The 12,108-nt window shown below is 41.0% G+C and overlaps 1 protein-coding gene and 1 pseudogene across 2 annotated transcripts; both read right to left on the bottom strand.

The window, feature by feature from the left end:
- Positions 1-2,828: 2,828 nt before the first annotated feature.
- On the bottom strand, positions 2,829-4,727 carry LOC147517628 (peroxidase 24-like; annotated as a pseudogene). The gene is made up of 4 exons (XR_015213916.1): positions 4,411-4,727; positions 4,015-4,206; positions 3,668-3,833; positions 2,829-3,546 (listed from the first exon to the last, which is right to left on the bottom strand). The product of XR_015213916.1 is annotated as a peroxidase 24-like (transcript).
- A 5,889-nt stretch (positions 4,728-10,616) lies between these two features.
- LOC147517627 (uncharacterized) lies at positions 10,617-11,156 on the bottom strand. The gene has a single exon (XM_086593654.1). The coding sequence runs from the start codon at positions 11,154-11,156 to the stop codon at positions 10,617-10,619; it is 540 nt and encodes a 179-aa protein (XP_086449780.1).
- Between the last annotated feature and the right edge of the window lie 952 nt (positions 11,157-12,108).

Below are 12,108 nucleotides of genomic sequence, written 5' to 3'. Positions count from 1 at the left end.
ATACCGGTCAAATTTGGCACCCTAAAATAAAAAAAAACTAATCCAATCGTGTTTTTTGTTTTGAAGTGCTAAATGATACAGACAGCATAGTTTCTGCCGTCCGTCTATTATTTTGTAATTTAAGTTGAATTTTTTTTGGACGAACGACACAGTTTTTGCCGTCCGTCAAAATTTAACACATGGACGACATAGTTTGCCGTCCGTCTCCGAACTTATTATAACACTTATTTGCTAACGAAGGTCTTAGAGCAAGTCCAATGGGGGGCTATATGAGCTACTAAAGGCAAAGATAACACCCCAACCACAAAAATATCATTCCAATGGAGCTGCTAAAAGGGTCTTAAATTTGGAACGAGTAAAAAACCCATCCAAAGTTAAGACCTTTGTTAGCAACCGCTATAATAAGTTCGGGAGGCGGATGCCATAGTTTTCGCTATCCATGTGTTAAATTTCGACGGATGGCAGAATCGCGTGCGTCCGGCCCAAAAAAATTTCAACATAAGTTACAAAATAATGGATGGACGGCAAAGATCGTATCGTCTCAGTATCATTTAGCACTTCAAAACAGATAACACGATTGGATTGGTTTTTGATTTTGGGGTGCCAAAACAAAAACACAACTTTTACATCTCACATTCATCACCAATAACACTAAAAATTAAGTACTTGCCATACCAAACATGAAACAACATTCTTATTTGAGTAAGTCCAATGGAGAGTTGCTAAATTAATTTTGTTAAAAGGTGTCACAAAGGTTTTTAGCATACCGGTCAAATTTGGCACCCTAAAATAAAAAAAACTAATCCAATCGTGTTTTTGTTTTGAAGTGCTAAATGATCTGAAAAGATAGTTTCTGCCGTCCGTCTATTATTTTGTAATTTAAGTTGAATTTTTTTTGGACGAACGACACAGTTTTTGCCGTCCGTCAAAATTTAACACATGGACGACATAGTTTGCCGTCCGTCTCCCGAACTTATTATAACAAACTGCTAACGAAGGTCTTAGAGCAAGTCCAATGGGGGGCTATATGAGCTACTAAAGGCAAAGATAACACCCCAACCACAAAAATATCATTCCAATGGAGCTGCTAAAAGGGTCTTAAATTTGGAACGAGTAAAAAACCCATCCAAAGTTAAGACCTTTGTTAGCAGCTGCTATAATAAGTTCGGGAGACGGATGCCATAGTTTCTGCTATCCATGTGTTAAATTTCGACGGATGACAGAAACTGTGCCGTCCGTCCAAAAAAATTTCAACATAAGTTACAAAATAATGGACGGACGGCAAAGACTGTATCGTCTGTATCATTTAGCACTTCAAAACAGATAACACGATTGGATTGGTTTTTTGATTTTGGGGTGCCAAAAAACAAAAAACACAACTTTTACATCTCACATTCATCACCAATAACACTAAAAAATTAAGTACTTGCCATACCAAACATGAAACAACATTCTTATTTGAGTAAGTCCAATGGAGAGTTGCTAAATTCGGCTGTTAAAAGGTGTCACAAAGGTTTTTTAGCATACCGGTCAAATTTGGCACCCTAAAATAAAAAAAAACTAATCCAATCGTGTTTTTTGTTTTGAAGTGCTAAATGATACAGACAGCATAGTTTCTGCCGTCCGTCTATTATTTTGTAATTTAAGTTGAATTTTTTTTGGACGAACGACACAGTTTTTGCCGTCCGTCAAAATTTAACACACGGACGACATAGTTTGCCGTCCGTCTCCCGAACTTATTATAACAGCTGCTAACGAAGGTCTTAGAGCAAGTCCAATGGGGGGCTATATGAGCTACTAAAGGCAAAGATAACACCCCAACCACAAAAATATCATTCCAATGGAGCTGCTAAAAGGGTCTTAAATTTGGAACGAGTAAAAAACCCATCCAAAGTTAAGACCTTTGTTAGCAGCTGCTATAATAAGTTCGGGAGACGGATGCCATAGTTTCTGCTATCCATGTGTTAAATTTCGACGGATGACAGAAACTGTGCCGTCCGTCCAAAAAAATTTCAACATAAGTTACAAAATAATGGACGGACGGCAAAGACTGTATCGTCTGTATCATTTAGCACTTCAAAACAGATAACACGATTGGATTGGTTTTTTGATTTTGGGGTGCCAAAAAACCAAAAACACAACTTTTACATCTCACATTCATCACCAATAACACTCAAAAAATTAAGTACTTGCCATACCAAACATGAAACAACATTCTTATTTGAGTAAGTCCAATGGAGAGTTGCTAAATTCGGGGTGTTAAAAGGTGTCACAAAAGTTTTTAGCATACCGGTCAAATTTGGCACCCTAAAATAAAAAAACTAATCCAATCGTGTTTTTGTTTTGAAGTGCTAAATGATACGACAAAGATAGTTTATGGTTGCCGTCCGTCTATTATTTTGTAATTTAAGTTGAATTTTTTGAGCTACCGAGCTAATCCATTACGTTTTTGCCGTCCGTCAAAATTTAACACATGGACGACATAGTTTGTCGTCCGTCTCGAACTTATTATAACAATTTTGCTAACGAAGGTCTTAGAGCAAGTCCAATGGGGGCTATATGAGCTACTAAAGGCAAAGATAACACCCCAACCACAAAAATATCATTCAATGGAGTCGCTAAAAAAGGGTCTTAAATTTGGAACGAAAGTAAAAACCCATCCAAAGTTAAGACCTTTGTTAGTTTGCTATAATAAGTTCGGGAGACGGATGCCATAGTTTTCGCTATCCATGTGTTAAATTTCGACGGATGACGAAATGGAGCGTGCCGGTTTTCCGGTCCAAAAAATTTCAACATAAGTTACAAAATAATGGATGGACGGCAAAGACTGTATCGTCTGTATCATTTAGCACTTCAAAACAGATAACGCGATTGGATTGGTTTTTTGATTTTGGGGTGCCAAATTTGACTGGGCAAGCTAAAAAGCCTATCTGGGCAAGCTAAAAAGCCTATGTGGTACTTTTTAGTAGCTCAATTTAGCAGCTCTCCATTGGACTTGCTCTTAATTTTGGCTGGGTTTTTGACTCGTTTCAAATTTAAAACCGTTTTAGCAGCTCCATTGGAATGACATTTTTGTGGTTGAGGTGCTATATTTGCCTTTAGCAGCCCATTATAGCCCCCCATTGGACTTGCTCTTAAGAGTTCACCACGCTACATTTTTTTCCTAATCTCACCAGAATTATCAGTCAGGACTCCAATGGCACCCATTCTCTTCATGGATTGTCCAAACTCCACGAAGAATTTCCCAGGGACAAGCATCTCATCAACAATATCGGCCGGTCCTTTTTCAGTTAAAAGTGAAGCATCTGATTGAAACATACCCTTGTGTTGCTTCAAGTTTGAATAATAATTGTTATCAAAAGATAAAGGAGTCTGACGCCCCAATGGTACAATGGTTGTGTTGTCTGAGAGACTTTTGCATTTTGTTTTCAACAAAGCTGCGTAAGTTCGTTGAGTTTAAGGAAGGATCTGAATCTCCTTTTCCAGTGAAATTGTAGAGTCTGTTACTGAAAAAATTGCAATGCCCAACACCGATGGTAGGTGAACCTGTACACGCATCCAAATGCAATTGGTGAAACCGCATTAGTGCAGACCCAGCCACCAAGGAGACAACAGTACAATCTGATATTTTAAGTATGAAGAACTTCACATAATTTAAAGCACATACCTGATAAAACCACAAGATCATGAACAGTAAGGCCTTTGCTGCTGAAATTTTGTTTAAGAATGCTGAAGCTCCAGAAAGATGATGGTATGTTGGCAAGGGCCTCAGATTGGCTTGAGATTTTACCATCTCTTCTCCCAGTCAATACTTCCCACATCGGCTTTTGGAGCTGCAACTCAAACACAGAAGGAAACATCATTTATAACTACTATTATCTTACATTTTTACTGTCGTAGTATATTATATACAAGAGTAGTCTCTTTCACTTGGGGGTTTGTTGAACAACTGATTGCTCCTGAATCACAATACAAACTACTCCCTTAATTTTCAACTTTAAACTTGGAACTTACTTGGTACGAAACAGAGTCCCTAGCAGCCAAAGCAACAATATCAGCACAGGAAACGGTTCCTGGGCAGGTCTTCTCTAGTTGTGTCTTCACCTTGTCGATAACATCAAAACCTGCCAATGATAGGTTTGGCATTGCTTCCTTTTCAGCTTTGTTATTAGGCGTGGAGTTCAGTAATACTGAAGCATCACAACCCTGGAAAGAGTAAATAATATATACATCAACCAAATTAACTCATCAAGACATGTATACTTACATGATGCATTGACAATTGCAAATGACTATGTACAAGTCATAGTGTGCATGTTTGTTACCCCTGCCAAAATTAAGGTTGAAATCTTATAATGCACGATGCAGTACGTGAGATGAATATATTTATATAGGGGTATTCATTATTACCCTAACGAAGGAATCGTGAAAATGCATTCTCAAAAACTTTGAAGGCAATGTTGAATTGCTAGCAACACGTTTCCAGATTATGCTCATGATAATTTCCTCAGCCTGAGGACAGCTATCCTTGTAGAAATTCTTCCTTAATTCCCCTCCATGGCAAATTCCTGCACTTCCGAATAATACTAAGCAAACTAACAAAAAGTTTGAAAAGCTAGTTCTCATTTTCAAGAACAAATATTGCAAATTAAACTAACTTCTTTAATTTCTTTGAAACAATGATATTTCTCACAGTTTCTTTTCGACTTCTATGCATTCTGTATGTAGCGCTACTACTTCCTTATATATACAACCTTGTTATGTTTTCCTGGTTAAACTACTATTAATTATAATTATTCCTTAAACAATGGCATGCAACAATATTTAAATAAGACCATTGTTAGATAATTGTGTGTTTTCAAGTACGTGTTGACTAGTGTTATTCATAATTCATGTCTACTATACGAGATGCATGTATTATGATTTTTTTATTGGCCCGTGAAGATTAATTAGCTTAATTATATATAACTGGGGTAATTCATCCAAAATGAGCTAGTTTAAATTGGTTATGCTTGATCACTTGAAAGCACTAATTGATTGATCAAATGTAAGTAATGTATTGTGCATATTATCATGTGACTCATATCACTCCAGCAAACACCAAAATGTTGATCTAGCTAGCTCAACTTAGTTTAATCGATCACAACCAACTTCCCTGTTCTATTATTTTGTAAGTTGCCAATGCTTTCGTAAATGGATGGATTAATCAATGCTGAAAAATGAAAGAACTTTCATCAATCCCTAAGTAGAAGAACCGTGGTTTGGCTATATGTCTAGAATAACTGGCGGTTTAGCTACATGGACAAATGCATGACCTAAAAGAAGTATTATTTGGAAAAAGAGTTTATAACTATTTGGTACCACTGATTTTTTTTTTTCTACTAAATGGTATCCAAACTTTTTTTCTCTCCTTTTAGTACCACGTATTCTCAATTTGCTTCAATTCAGTACCTCAGTGCACTTGCTGCCTCAATCTGTTTGATTTACATCATGACGACCTCATGTTATTAAGCACGTGAGCTTTGTTGTTGTAATTTCTATCGCTATAGAAACTAATTAATTACGTGGCAAGCTTACTACAAATGCGTAAAATTTTTTTGGTGTGATAGAAATTAGAGCAACCAAGCTAATTGGTTTATTTAGCGATAGAAATTATAGCAACCAAGCTCACGTGTTAAGCACGTGAGCTCGCCGTTACGAAAATAACGAAAATCAAATTGATTGAGACAGCAAGTGAACCGAGGTGCTAAACTACTGCTACTGCTAACACAAGTGGCACGAGAGTAGCAAGCACTTCAGCTCGAGAAGAAGAAACACCTGTATCTAGAATTAATATGAATAATAGTGTGAACAGAGAGAAGGAATCTCAGCATTTTGTTCTAGAAAAGAACACTTTTGAGTTACTAGCACGTAGAGTCTATTGGGGCCGCAATTGATCAAGTGGTAGTTGTTCTAGAGACTCAGAAGCAAGTGGATAAAGAAGCTCCTCAAGTGGGTGAACTCAAGGCTCAAGAGCGCCAGGGAAAAAGATGAAAGAGATCGAATTCACCCCGATGTGTCGAACAAAATGAAAGCAAAGAAGGCCAAGAGAGAGAACTAGTGGGTGGACCGAGGTGCTAACAAGATCCAAAGTTAAGTAAACTTTGTTATGCATTTTAGAATTGTTCATATTGTTTACAACTAATGCTAAACTTAACAAACCAGCTGCAATGCCAAATGGATCCTTTGCCTAGATTTACCTGAGCAGTACGTGAGAACTTGTGTGATTTAGCTCGCTAATTAACTTTATTAATTAACACAACTTAATACTCATATTATGTGATTCAACATTGACCCAGTTTAACAATAATTTTTTTACGGTGCATTGTTTATTCGGTCAAAGGATTAGGGGATTATAATAGTGAAAGAGGTTTCTGTTTGGTGAGATTGTTCGTTAGTAGTTCGAATTTCTAAATTAATTAAGAAACATATAACAAACTATTTTCTTTTCCTGATACGCGAAGTATATTGTATGATCAGATTTTACAACCTCTGAAATTACTATATCACTCTTGTCTTTCTCTCTCCACCTCTTTTTTTTTCTTTTCTTCCCTCACTATATATCCCATAACCGCTCTCTTTCTCCAACCGCTCCATCCTCTCTAACCGCTCTCCATGATCTCTTTTCGTGTCCCACGTCTGCCACTTGTCCAATCGTCTCTTTAGGTATTGTGTTATGGCTACTGTGCTCCTGCTACTTCTTTCCTTAATCCACATTCCTTTAGGCCCCGATATTTCACTGAAACTTATGCCTTTCTAGGTTCTGCGGTACATCTCTGTTCCGCGGGCTTGATCCGACGCTCCCACTCTTTTCTCCGGCGATTCAGCAGGCGTTTCGGCAGTTGTATTACCGCGGACACGATTCGCTACATTAGGTCTCTTCTTCGCTATTCGGCATACGACCCACTTGCCACCTATAACCCCATGTGTCATGAATACGTCCTATACAGATGCCCCTCTCGGTCCCGTTTGATGTTCCGCGATATCGTTTCTAAGTCCGCGGATAAACTACGAGACCGGAGATAAATCCCCTTTCTTTTACATCCGGGCGCGGCGCTATCATTACATCTCGATGTCCGATCCAAGACGTGTCGAACTGTCATTTCGCTCCACGATATCGAGCCTGCTTTTCCACTTTTCAAAGCCCCACGTGTCCCTTTTTTCCTGGTTCTTTTCCCAAATGAAATATGACCCTTTTGCCCCTATCGATTAGTGTCCCACCCAAACATCTCTCTTCCTTCAAAACCCCTAAACTCGTCTCTAAACCTTCCCATTTTCCTTTTCTTCCAGTTTCTTCTACCTTTCTTCTTGTTCTTCATCTTCAGTGGGTCTTCGATTATTCAAGGTTCGAGCTTCTCTTTCATTGCTCTTTGCCGCTTTACTCCTCAAGTTTGTCTTACTCCCCTTAGTTCTTGTCATTGTTCCGATTATTCTTCCTCGTTTTACTGTTCCCATTTCTCTTCCTTCGTAGCCTATTTTCTCCATTGTTCTTCAGTTAGGGCTTCTCCATCGTTTAATTTTGTCATGTCTGAGTCCGAATCGGCGAGTTCCTCAGCTACCCGACCTGATGGATCGGAGTCCTCTGCTCCCAGATCTAGCGGTCACACAGTGGACCAATCTAACTCCACGGCTTCGGGCTCTGCTAGCCCCCGGCGAAACCTTCCACCTCGGGGAAGGAAAGCCACTCTGCCTCCATCATACCATTTGTAGGGCCCAACTTAGATGCGAGTTAAAGTCGCTTATGGCATCCCCGCCAACGTGATCCTTGAGCACGCGTGCGGCGTCTCCCATTTCCCCGCGATCTAGTTCCATCGCGGTGCGGTTGTCTCATTTCTGTTGTTGGTCGGATAAGCGGCCGGTTTGCGATTTCCCTTAACTCTCCTAGATGTCGAGGTATGTAACTACTTCAACATCCCCCGCCAAGGCATCGGTAACTTTGGCATTATCTTATATGCATGAGACCATTACAACAAAACCAATTCTCCCAAAATCCAACTCTGCGATATGATAGCTCACTATTATATAAAGAAGAGCACCAAATTTGGTAGTGTAGGATATCAGTCTTTCTGTACCCGCCCGCAGAAGAAGTCTTTTGTCCTCCACCTTACTACCTCTGATAAAGTGTGGCATCATTATCCGTTATATGTGTCCGGTAGTTTTCTATCCGTGGATCTTCCCTCTGACGTTTCTCTAAGGCATCTCAGTTTCCTTACTAGTGGTACGTCAAACTTTTTGATTCGCAGTGCTCGTTCCTAACTTTACTTTTAACTTGTCTTTCTTTTGTACCACAGGTTGGAGCCCAGATTCGCGATCCAAACTTTACAACGGTGTCTCCTCAGCTATTTTCAAAAACTCCGTGACTTGGGAAGTGCCCAGACTGAAGTCCTCGGCATAGATCCAGAAAAGGGGCATCCTCTTCTCCTTGATCCTTCGTTGAAAAATATTGGTCTGTATCAAGGTCCACTTTATCACCCAGCCCCTCCGAAAGAGAGACTCCCCAAACCCTCTCCTCGCCCAAAGAGAAAGGCCTACAAATCTTTTAAGTATACTAACAAGATATCGCACTCCAGAGCCGTGGCCCAACGTTTTGCCGCTGCGTCCAAGGCCCATCCCCCTGCTCCATATACCGCCCCCTCTTCCTACTCTGCTGCAGTAGATTGGGAAGACGATTTTGATCAACCCTCCTCCCCTGTTCAAGAAGCTGCCATGGCCTCTTCCAAACTCACATTGTGGGAAAGTGACTCTGACGAGGATGAACCCGTTGAAGTTGCCGCTAAGAGCCCTCCTGCTAAAAAGGCTAGGACTGCAGCGCCCAACCCCACTGAAGCTGCTGCTGTCCTGCCGCGGCCTATTGCTTCTGCTCGCCGCCCTTCTAAAGATTCCCAGCCATCTGGGTCAGTGCCACCTGGTGCACCTGAAATATGGCGACCTCAGTTCAGGGCTAGAGATCGCGAAATAACTATATGCGACTCGGCCCTGGACAATCCTTCCGTCGCAGCCTCTCTTTTCTTCAGCTCTCATCTGCCCAAAGATCAAGCATATGGTGATTCTAGCAGTTTCGTGTCTCATAGAACATCCATATACCACGGTTGGGAAAAGGTATTATTCTGTCTCTTGCACCTTCTTCTATTCTTTTTAACACTTTGATAACCCGTGATTCTTTTCAGCTGAGTTTGGATATTGGTTATGTGATCTCAAGCGGCTTGACCAACACATTGGACTCTATGGAGACCATGAAGCAGGAGATTGAAGGACCTGAAGGCTGGAAGGCCAAATATGCTACGTTGGAGAAGGATCGCGATGCTCTTCGAATTGTGGCCGTGAAGGCCCAAAAGGCGCTTCAGGTGGCCCAAGATCAGCACCGTGACTATGTTTCGGGTGTTACATCCAAACTGGAGAGCCAAAAAGAGGCAGCTAAGGTCGCCACTCAGGTCGTCGTAGATAAAGCTGTGCAAGAGGCCGCAGATCGTTTTCGTAGCCTAGCCGAGAAGAAGATTAGCCGTGAACTTAAACAACAGCTCGAAGAACTCTCCGCGGCCGGTCGCCTCCTTCCTGTTGCGAGTGCAGATCCTCAAATAGCGCGCCCTCCAACCGTTGCATCGATTTCAACTCCTTTATCGGTCCCATCCCCAACTGAAGCCGTTAATCCAGTGATGCCTGCTCCCATCGTCGTGGATATTCCCCCTCCTCCTGCCGGTGAAGTGGAATTAGTGCCTTCTCACCTGACTGTGAGCGAAGGGCCTCAGTAATTTCTTGGAAATTCATCTTTTGTCCTAGTGAATTTATGTTTTGTACTTAAAATGTTCCCCCTTGTACTTTTGAGATTTTGTGATTCCCACTTTGACAGTACTTGATTGTAACATCTCTTTTACCTGGTTTCTGGGAATGGCCAGCAGGTCTTTAATGTTGATCACTTTGCAATCTAGAGTTCCCCTCTTTTCTACCAAGTCCAATTTCCATTGTATATATCTCTGTTAATTTTATTCTCAGTTGACTTGGACTCGAAGCATCGATATGAGTGTTTGTATTCAGCTGTTATGCCTAATGGAACACTGATTCGTGCAATCTTGTTGATTTAGACGTATAGTCCGCAAAGGGCTTCTTCCCCCTTGTTTCTCTGATGGCTGTGAAGCCTGGAGGGCCAACTCAGCTTGCCCCCAAGTTGATTCGGACATATAGTCCGCGAAGGGCTCCTCCCCCCCGCTTTCTCAGACGGCTGTGAAGCCTGGAGGGGCAACTCAGCTTGCCCTCAAGTTCATTCGGACATATAGTCCGCGAAGGGCTCCTCCCCCCCGCTTTCTCTGACGGCTATGAAGCCTGGAGGGGCAACTCAGCTTGCCCCCAAGTTGATTCGGACATATAGTCCGCGAAGGGATCCTCTTTTTTGCTGTCCGTGGGTGGTTGTGAAGCCTGGTGGGCGCCATTCAGCTTGCCCCCCAACTTGATTTGGAGTTCGTTCGTCAAAATTCCTTCTGCTTTCCCTACCAACTATATATAGGAGAAGGGCTTGTTTTATTCATGGATAAAAATAAACTGTACCAGATATTACACTTTGACTCTCATATCTCACTTGAAAACTAAACAAGGCTTTCACTATGGTAAATTTTCAACATTCTTATGTTCCACGGTTTATCAATCTTTTTCCCTGCTGAAGTCCGTAGCTTATAAGTCCCAAAAGTTCCCTTTTCCGTCACGACATATGGTCCCTCCCAGTTAGGCCCCAGTTTGCCGTCATTCTCCTTCCTGGTGGCTGGCGTAACCCGTCGCAGCACCTGATCCCCCACATTGGAAGTTCGCGGCTTCATCCTTTTATCATACTGTCTCTGTAACTTTCGATGATATTCTTCCAGACGAATGCGCGCCATTTCTCTTTTTCCCTCTATGAAGTTCAACTCCGTGGTTAAAATCCCCTCATTTTTGCCTGACTCCACTGCACTGGTTCTTGTCGTTTTCTCTATCATTTCCACCGGAATCACGGCTTCTACTCCATACGCCATTGAGAATGGTGATTCATTTGTAGATGTTCGCGTTGTTGTGCAGTAAGCCCATAACACATGATGCAACTGGTAAATCCATGCTCCTTTCCGCTCCTCCAGCTTCCTCTTAAGATTATCCATTATGATTTTGTTCGAAGCCTCTGCCTGTCCATTCCCCTCCGGATTGTATGGGGCTGAGAACCCCTGTTTCACTTTAAACGCCTGAAGGAACTTTCGTACCTTTCCCCCAGTAAATTGTGTTCTGATAAGAGCCCAAAACTGTAGTTTTAACCATGTAACAGTCATACTTTTAGACCAATTATGTGAGTAATAATTAAGAGTTAACACTGATTACGTGTTTTTATGCATTTCAGGCTTCAAAGTCCATTATGTGCAGAAATGTGCCACTTTAGCGAGATAAAGGAGCAAAGGTCGGTTACTAAGGAGTTCCGTGACTAAAGGCCAAGATTCAAGAAGACAAAGCCTTTCTAAAGCCCGATCAAAAGCTGAAAAGTCGACGCGTAGCGTAACAAAAGACACGCCAGAACTTCCGAAGGCCGTATCTTTGGACTCAGAGCTCGGAATGGGGCCTACCTTATGTTAAAACGACCGGCTCGGAAAGAGCTTTCCAATGGTCTAAGCCTTGACCCAATCAGAGGAGCAGAGGTGGACGAAAAGTCTGTTAAAGCCAACTTCAGTTGAAGAGGCCTTTTTGGACTGAAAGAATTGGGTTTTGGGCCTGATTCTCTGGCCCAAAACATGGCTCCAATCCCATGCACGATTTTTGGATCTGAATGTATAAAAACCAAAGCTTCACTCTTGGTTAATGGTAGATAGTTAATGGTAGCTAGTTAGACCTAAAAATATATAGAATTCTAGATCTAGTTTTCAGTAGATTAATTAAGTTTAGTTCCATTTATTCTTGTTTTAGATTAAATTCTTAGAATCATTATTCTTAATTAGTTTGATTAATAAATTAGCTAGTTTGTCAATTTCGATTCTTGTTATTTACATTTATAGATCTAGTTTAAATTCTTGTTGATATCATGTCTTAATTATTAATTAGATTTTAATTATTATTTAAATTAGATTA

Source organism: Coptis chinensis, chromosome 2 (assembly GCF_015680905.1).
Source record: "Coptis chinensis isolate HL-2020 chromosome 2, ASM1568090v1, whole genome shotgun sequence".
NCBI lineage: Eukaryota > Viridiplantae > Streptophyta > Magnoliopsida > Ranunculales > Ranunculaceae > Coptis > Coptis chinensis.
Note: the sequence above shows the minus strand (reverse complement) of the source record. Positions and strands in the feature narration are given on the sequence as shown.